At 55.8% G+C, this 8,443-nt stretch overlaps 1 protein-coding gene across 1 annotated transcript in view; it reads left to right on the top strand.

The window, feature by feature from the left end:
- Window positions 1-826: 826 nt before the first annotated feature.
- The window catches only part of LOC140912947 (uncharacterized), a 43,135-nt gene continuing 35,518 nt past the window's right edge, over window positions 827-8,443 (top strand). Inside the window, 6 exon segments of the mRNA XM_078853160.1 lie at window positions 827-1,293; window positions 2,050-2,986; window positions 3,147-3,693; window positions 5,350-5,470; window positions 5,727-5,843; window positions 6,149-7,152. Coding sequence (XP_078709286.1) covers window positions 3,286-3,693; window positions 5,350-5,470; window positions 5,727-5,843; window positions 6,149-7,152 — 1,650 coding nt within the window. The 5' untranslated portion in view covers window positions 827-1,293; window positions 2,050-2,986; window positions 3,147-3,285.

Here is an 8,443-nt window from a genome sequence, read left to right as displayed (position 1 = left end):
GTTCCTTCCTGTCCAGCCCCCTGCTCCTTGCCTGGATTCGGAGTCACTCCCGGTGCACAGGGGCGAGCCTCCGTTTGCGGCCCCCCGGCCGGGCGGTGAGTGGGGGCGCGGGGGAGACGCGGGGAGAGGCAGCTCCAGGGAGGGAGAGAAAGGGCAGCAGAGGCAGGAACTCGCCGCTTGGAGGAAGCGGCGCCAGGGGCGAGGGGATCGGAGCCAAACCGTGGCTGGGACGGAGAAACACCCTCCCCGCTCCCAGCCAGCTGCAGGGAAAGCACCGGGGGTGGGTCTGTGAGCTGAACCCAGCCAGCTCCAGGGCAGCGCACAGATATTAGACACGCTGAGTTGGGTCCCCAGGGGTCTAGGGGTTAGAGCAGGGGGGGCTGGGAGCCAGGACTCCTGGGTTCTATCCCCAGCGCTGGGAGGGGAGTCGGGGCTGGAGGGTTAGAGCAGGGGGGGCTGGGAGCCAGGACTCCTGGGTTCTATCCCCAGCGCTGGGAGGGGAGTCGGGGCTGGAGGGTTAGAGCAGGGGGGGGCTGGGAGCCAGGACTCCTGGGATCTATCCCCAGCGCTGGGAGGGGAGTCGGGGCTGGAGGGTTAGAGCAGGGGGGGCTGGGAGCCAGGACTCCTGGGTTCTATCCTCTAGCACTGGGAGGGGAGTGGGGGCTGGAGGGTTAGAGCAGGGGGGGCTGGGAGCCAGGACTCCTGGGTTCTATCCCCAGCGCTGGGAGGGGAGTCGGGGCTGGAGGGTTAGAGCCGGGGGGGCTGGGAGCCAGGACTCCTGGGTTCTATCCCCAGCGCTGGGAGGGGAGTCGGGGCTGGAGGGTTAGAGCAGGGGAGGCTGGGAGCCAGGACTCCTGGGTTCTATCCCCAGCGCTGGGAGAGGAGTGGGGTCTGGGGCAAGGGCTGGGAGCCAGGACTCCTGGGTTCTATCCCCAGCGCTGCGAGGGGAGTGGGGTCTGGGGCAAGGGCTGGGAGCCAGGACTCCTGGTTTCTGTCCTGAACTCTGGGAAGGCATGGGGGGCTTGTAATTAGATCTGTGTATCAGGATCTAGGACAGGGGTTCTCAAACTGGGGTCCCTGACCCCTCAGGGGGTCACAAGGTTATTACATGGGGGTTGCGAGCTGTCAGCCTCCACCCCAAACTCCACTTCACCGCCATGATTTATAATAGCGTTTAAATATAAAAAAGTGTTTTAAATTTATAAATGAGGGGGTCACAATCAGAGGCTTGCTGTGTGAAAGGGATCACCAGTACAAAAATTTGAGAACTGCTGATCTAGGAACAAGACACGGGTAAGGAGTCTGTAGCCCAGTGGGCCAGCTTGCCTTTATAGATTCACTGCTTGGCATTATGTTCAGCCACTGCGGCCTGCTTCCTCCTTTCCCTGGAGGTACTTGACTCCCCCGCTCTGCCCCAGGGCCCACCCCCACTCATGGGTGGCAGGTGCTGGCTGGTGGATGCTAGCCCCCAGCTGCCTCCCCCACGGCCCCACCCCCTTCCCCTGCAGGAGCCCTGAGCCCCCCTGTGACTGCCAGCCCCTCCCGTATCCCCAGCCCTCCCCCCCACAGCATCAGGTGGCCCGGCCCCAGTGCCAGGTGGCCCCAAGTCCCAGCCGCCCTAGCTCCAGCCTCAGCAGTACTGAAGAGGAGCAACCTGTCTGGGCTGGGGCCAAGGGGGAAGGGCAAGGAGGGGGTAGCTTCGGGGAGGAGCATGGGTGGGGCACAGCCTTCCCTAGCCTGTTGGACCTGCCGCCCTGGCCCCCACTCCGCCCCTTCCCCCAACACTCCATCCCACTCCTCCTCTTCCTGCCCCCACTCCGCCCCCACCCCACCTCTTCCCATCCAGTTCCACCCCCTCCCCAAGTGTGCCCCGTCCCCACTCCTCCCCCCTCCTGCACACCACGGAACAGCTGATCGCAGTGGGCGGGAAGCGCAGGGAGGGAGGGGGAGGAGTTGATCAGCAGGGCCGCCAGTGGGCGGGAGGCACTGGGGGGAGGGGGGTAGCTGGCTAATTTTTTTCCGTGGGGGCTCCAGCACCTATGTATGTAGCAGGAACGCAAGGAACCTACAGGCCTGAATCCTGGAAGACATGAGCTTCAGCAAGTTAGCATAAGGCTTGAGGTCTATGAACTTTGAAGAGCTAAACTTTGCACAGATAAACGGCCCAGTGGAAAACCGCAAGTATTTGAGGAGCTGAAAATAGAGTTTAAGGGGAAGTTCTGACCACAGGTACATGATCCGACCACAGAAGTGTCATGGCAACGAATTGATGTACATAAAGGTACATGAGCTACATCCGCAGATACCTAACCACTAAAAGGCCGTGGCAATGAATTGACGTATATTATAATAAGTTGAGATTATTGATATACTAACCTATAGAAGAAAGACAGTCCAAAATTAGAAAGGTAAGGATATACAAATAAGGAAAAAGGGAAATACCCCTCTAAATATGCATCAAACATAGTGTCGTCAGCGTATCATATTATAAAAGTTTCATCCCAGCCTCGGGGCAGTAGGAGAAGGAGATGTAGTCCTTGGGTTGGCCACTGGAGATGATGGGGACGTTGATAGCCATCATCTTCCTCATTACTAACATTTCCAGTTGTTCTGCAAGGGATGATGTGAGTATGTGGATGTGCAGAGGTACATTCTGTAATATCTCTACCTACCTTACTGAGTTGGGGTGTTTGTGACTGTGCTAAATGTATTAATAAACTGATATTTGTAAATATAGAAGCGTTCCTATAGCGTGAGTGTTGCAGCTGTGTACAGTGGGGTTCACAGCTATATAATAATTTAAATAATACTGGGCCTGATCTTGGGGCAAGAACCTGTCAACCCTCAAAGTGATAACTGGGGATTCTTAAGTAATGAATCTATCTATTTATCTAGAATATATCTACCTATCTATCTGTAGATGAGGCTACAAGTCCTGATCCTTTTTGGATTGATTTTCACTTCACATGGCCAGGAGGAGACCCAGGTGTGTAGAAATATGTAGGTGATGGGAGATCAAGAGCCACCAACCTTGAGGTCACCTGCGCTGGGTCCGTGTCTTTCCCCACAACACTGGGGCTGGGAGGGGTGGTTCCTGTGTGTCTCGTTCCTTCTGTGGCTCTAATTTCTCTCCCCTCTTCATAAAGGTGATCATCCCCTGGGCTAATCTCACCCCCCCTTGGACGTGCCCCCCCACCCGTGTACAGATGGTGCTGCAGGGGGTCCATTGCTGATGCCAGGTGCTCCCCAGGGAGATACGGCTGTGCCCTGGCTCAGAGACGGGCCATGGCTGCCCAGGTGGCTCCCCCAGCTGCTCTCAGGCTCCAGTTCCAGCCCCCACCGGGATGTGGCCTGGTTCCCAAAGAAGAAGTGGAGGAGCCGGATGCCCACGGACCCATCGACATGGAGATGCATCGTCTGCGCTTCAGGGGTTTCCGCTACCAGGAGGCTGAGGGGCCCCGGGAGGCGTATGGCCACCTCTGCCTCCTCTCCCGGGCGTGGCTGAGGCCGGAGCAGTGCTCCAAGGAGCAGATGCTGGAGCTGCTGGTGCTGGAGCAGTTCCTGAGTATCCTGCCCCAGGAGATCCAGAGCTGGGTGGGGGGGTGTCACCCCCAGACCGGGGAGCAGGCTGTGGCCCTGGCGGAGGGTTTCCAGTTAGCCAAGCAAGAGCCCGGAATATGGCCGCAGCAGGAGGTAAGGATGTGAAATAATTCGGGAGTGGGACACGGGGCCTTTCCCATCTAGGGGGCACCAGCTCCCATCCACCCATGAGGCGGGGGGGACTGGTTGGTTGAAGGGGGTCGGGGAATGGGATGGGGACCTTTCACCTTGCGGGGAGGTGCTGGCTCTGATCTGGCCGCGGGGCAGGAGACTGGCTGGCGCTGGAAGTGGAGAACGGGCCATGGGGCCTTTCCCCTCTAAGGGGCACTGGCTCTGATTCACCCCCAAGATGGGGGGGATGGGGTGGCTCATGCGGGTGGGGAACGGCATGAGAGGCCTTTCTCCTCTCTGTCTCCGGGGCAGGAGTTCCCATCGGACGGTTTGCAGGCTGGCGGGGAAGGAGTGGGTCTGGCTAGGGCTGCAGCGCTTGGTGACCAAACTGAAGTAGAGTGTAGGCCATAGGTGAAGGGAGAGACCGCTGCTTGCAAAACTGCTGTACTAATTCTTTAGTGGCAATTTCCATCAAAGGAACAGACTTCTGCTGAGGAGTGTGAAATCAGCTGGCAGACAGATTAACAAAATGTGAATTGCTTTACTCCTATAGTACGATTGTCTAAGGTGGCCATGCACAGCAAAGAAGGAATAGTATATGTTGTACATCCATGAACTGTACTCTCCAAATTCTTTATACTTGTACTCCCATTTCCGCTTTGCTGTGGAAACCTCATGGGAGCTAAACGGTTGCAATCTCTGTGCCTCTGTTCTTTGGAGGTTTAGAAGCTTAGCAGAACCTGTCAGAATGAAGATATCTGAGGCTTGCAAAACCCAGAAGCCTCCGGGTATCTGAGTCTGGCTGTTACAAGACACCTCTGTGTCTGGCAACTCCTCAATGGAGCTAGATAAGAGAAAATCATAGAAGGTTAGGGTTGGAAGGGACCTCAGGAGGCCATCTAGTCCAACCCCCTGCTCAAAGTAGACCAATCCCCAGTTTTTGCTCCAGATCACTAAATGGCCACCTCAAGGATTGAACTCACAACTCTGGGTTTAGCAGGCCAATGCCCAAAGCACTGAGCTATCCCTCCCCCCAAACCACTGAGCTATCCCTCCCCCGATGAGGTCTCTGTGTTAACCAATATCATATAATGCCAATCTATATCAATAGCATATGTTAATGCTTTATGTGACTATGAATTGTATTCATCTTAAGCTCTTCCCAGGGTGCTTTTCAGCATCCCTGATTGCTAAGATTGGTTAACTGAGGGCACATATGAAGTGTTGCAATTTCAGTGTCAGGTACAGAGACATACCAAAGAGACAGGATAAGATGGATAGTTTTGTTGATGCTTAATCAACATCCGTTCAGTACCAAGGCACGAGTCTCTAAGAGAACTATGTTCAAAATGAGATAAGAAACCTGGTATGTCAACCTTCGTTACTATCATGGGATGTGTAGAACTTTCCCTTTGTTGTAAACAACTCAGGGATAAATATGATCAGAGGTAAGCCAATAATTTCAGGACAATCTGGATCACTGCAAAAACGGTGTTCCAGATCAGATTGGCGATGTATTAACCTTTGCCTTTCTGTGCTATGCTTTTGGGGCTCTGACTAACGAAGCCTGATTGAGCCTGGTTGTGGGATGGCTAAACTGAACTGTAACATGCTGATCTGCAGCCCTTGTTGTTCCAGGAGCTAGTGACATGGAAGGAGGAGACTGTGTGTTCCTCTGAGGCAGAGCTGGATCCAGGACAGGGCGAGATCTGCAGGGAGGTTAAGGAGGAGAATAAGGAAGAGACTCTCGTTTTGCTGGGTGAGGAGCTGCTTCGGGAGCTGGGGGTTGGGGTTGGCAGGAGTTACTGAAGTCGTCATGCTGCATCGGGGGCATTACATTTCTGGGGAAGTGGCTTGTGGAGCCCCCAGGCCCAGCAGCACAGAGACGGTCACCCTCCAAATGGTGATGCTTCATCTTCCTAGCAGAGAACAGGGCTGGGGTTACAATCTGGCCACGTTCTCCATACAAAGCCCTAGGAGGAGATTTCACCAAGTGCGTCTCGCCTCCCCACCAGAAGGATTCACCATCCCCAACCTGGCCATGGTCTCCCGGATGGAGCGAGAAGAAGAGCCGAGGGTCCCGGATCTCCAGGGCTCTGAGGAAAGGGAGACCCTGAGAGGTGCCCGTACAGGTGAGGAATGAGTGACACTGGCTCAGAATGAAGGGAACAGATGGGATCCCAGTAAAGCCAGTGGGAGCCCCCCAGTTCTGTCTCGTCTCGCTCAGCAGGGGCCTCATGGCAGGTGCCACTCCTGGATCCACCCCTGGCAGGACCCATCCCTCCTCCAGCCTTTCTCTGAGGGCTCAGCTGGGATGCTGGGGAAGCCCCGGCCCCTCCTCTCCCCTCAGGGAAGGGTTTGGGGGTTTCGCTTCCTGCCGATCAGGTTTTCTGCTCAATGACAATCCCATTTGCTGCCCCTTCTCTCCCCGGCACAGGGAACGAACCCTGGCTGGATTCTCTCTCTCTCCCAGCAGGTGCCAGGACAGACGAGGGGAATCCCCAATGGGAAGGACCTGTGGGAGCGGAGTCACCTGGGGCGTCCCAGAGCCCCGAGCAGGGAGACGTCTGTGGGGCAGCATGGCTGCAGAGAGACCCCGCAGGGGAGGAGAGAGCTGCTGGGTGTGATGATCCCCAGCCTCAGGGAACCCACGTGGGACAGAAATCCCATAAATGCCCCGACTGCGGGAAGAGCTTCAGGTGGAACTCGGCGCTTCTCCATCACCAGCGATCCCACACGGGGGAAAAACCTCATCAGTGCAGGGAATGTGGACAAAGCTTTGGGCAGAAATCCACCCTGACTAGGCATCTGAGAATCCACACTGGGGAGAGACCCTACACATGTGCCCAGTGTGGGAAAAGCTTTAGCCAGAAGTACAGCCTGTCCCAGCATCAGATGACGCACCAGCAAGAGAGACCTCACACCTGTACCGCATGTGGGCAAAGCTTCACTCTCAAATCGTACCTTGTTCGACACTTGGTGAAACGCCACATGGGACAGAAACCCTATAAATGCCTCCACTGTGGGAAGCAGTTTGCTTGGAGCTCAGACCTGAGGAAGCACCAGACGACCCACACGGGGGAGCGCCCCTACCGATGCCCCCAGTGCGGGGTAGGGTTCACCCAGAGGTTCAGCCTCCTAACGCATCAGAGGACCCACGTGAATGAGAGACCCTACAAATGCCCCCACTGTGACAAGAGCTTCAACAGGAGATCGGGGCTTGTCAAGCACCAGAAGATCCACACGGGGGAAAAACCTCACGAGTGCACTGAATGTGGGCAAGGCTTTGGGCAGAAATCAAACCTGACTAGACACCTGAGGATCCACGCTGGGGAGAGACCCTACCAATGTACCAAATGTGGGAAAAGCTTCACTCAGAAATCGAACCTGGTTCAACACTTGATGAAACGCCACATGGGAGAGAAACCTGATGCAGCAAATGTAACTTCAGATTCAGTAGCTCTAGCATTGTGATAGGGACTCCACACACGGTAGAAAACACTGGTGCGGTACTTCCTTTGCTTGGAGTGGCTTAAAGAGCCTGGGTGGGTAGTAGCGGCTTATCGCTGATGACAAGTGTGAGATTTGGGAGCACGGGTGCCAGCTTCCAATTTTCCCCGGGGGTGCTCAACCCCCGGCCCTGCCCCCACCCCCCCCCTTCCGCCTCCTCCTGCCCCACCCCTACCTCTTCCCGCACAGTTCTGCCCCCTCCCCTGAGTGTGCGCTGTCCCCTCTCCTCCCCCTCCCTCCCTGTGCCTCCTGCATGCCACGGAACAGCTGATCGCAGAGGCCGGGAGGCGCTGGGAGGGAGGGGGAGGAGTTGATCAGCGGGCTGCAGGTGGGCAGGAAGCGCTGGGGGGAGGAGGGGGGCAGCTTGGCTGCCGGTGGGTGCTAAGCACCGGCTAACTTTTCCCATGGGTGCTCCAGCCCTGGAGCACCCCCGGGGTCGGCACCTATGTTTGGGAGGAAGGAAGAGATCTTTCGCTGGGGGGAGGGGGAATAGTTGGTGGGAATTTCAAGGTTAGATGATTGGACGCTGGAGGGAAGTGATCACGAGGGCACTAGTGGTAGAAAACTAGGGCAGAGAGAGACCGGTAGTGGAGGTACGGACCATTTGAAACGTGGGATGATGTAGGAGTGGGAATACGGGTGTGTTTCTGTGTGCATGCGTTTGTATCTTTTAAACACCTCTCAGGGCATGTCTAACCCCGGGAGGTTTACTCGTATAATTATGCCACTCTGGTAATACCGGTTATAACTTCCCCAGTGAACACTCTTATTCCAGCATAAGTGTGTCCACACAGGAAGTTACAGAGTTATCATTAGACTTGTATACAGATGCCTGTAAAATCCCCTGTGCTGACCAACCCTCACTGGGGGAAGTTTAAAGGTGGCAGCTGAGTAGGAGTAAATCAGTCGTGCCCCATCCGGACAGCAGCTTGCTACCATGTTCCTAACTGGCGAGTAGCACGATGGGACAAAAATGCAACTCAGTGTCACAAAGCGCATGGTGAACAGTGGGTTACCAACCATCCCGTCTGAGCCTATGGCTTCAGTGTCAAGCTGCTCAGTCTATCGCAGGGTTCCAGGAAGTGGTTGGGCACACGGCGGTTTTCCTGCGTGGCCGGTTCCTGTAACTGTACCAGTGTAACTGATGATTCACATCCTACTTCCTCCCCTAGCTCTGCATCCCACAGTCCACTGTGAGTGTCTGAAATAAATAACGTCCATG

This window comes from Lepidochelys kempii, chromosome 6 (genome assembly GCF_965140285.1).
Source record: "Lepidochelys kempii isolate rLepKem1 chromosome 6, rLepKem1.hap1, whole genome shotgun sequence".
In the NCBI taxonomy this organism is placed as follows: domain Eukaryota; kingdom Metazoa; phylum Chordata; order Testudines; family Cheloniidae; genus Lepidochelys; species Lepidochelys kempii.
The sequence above is the reverse complement of the archived record's forward strand: the minus strand, read 5'-3'. Positions and strand labels throughout refer to the sequence as shown.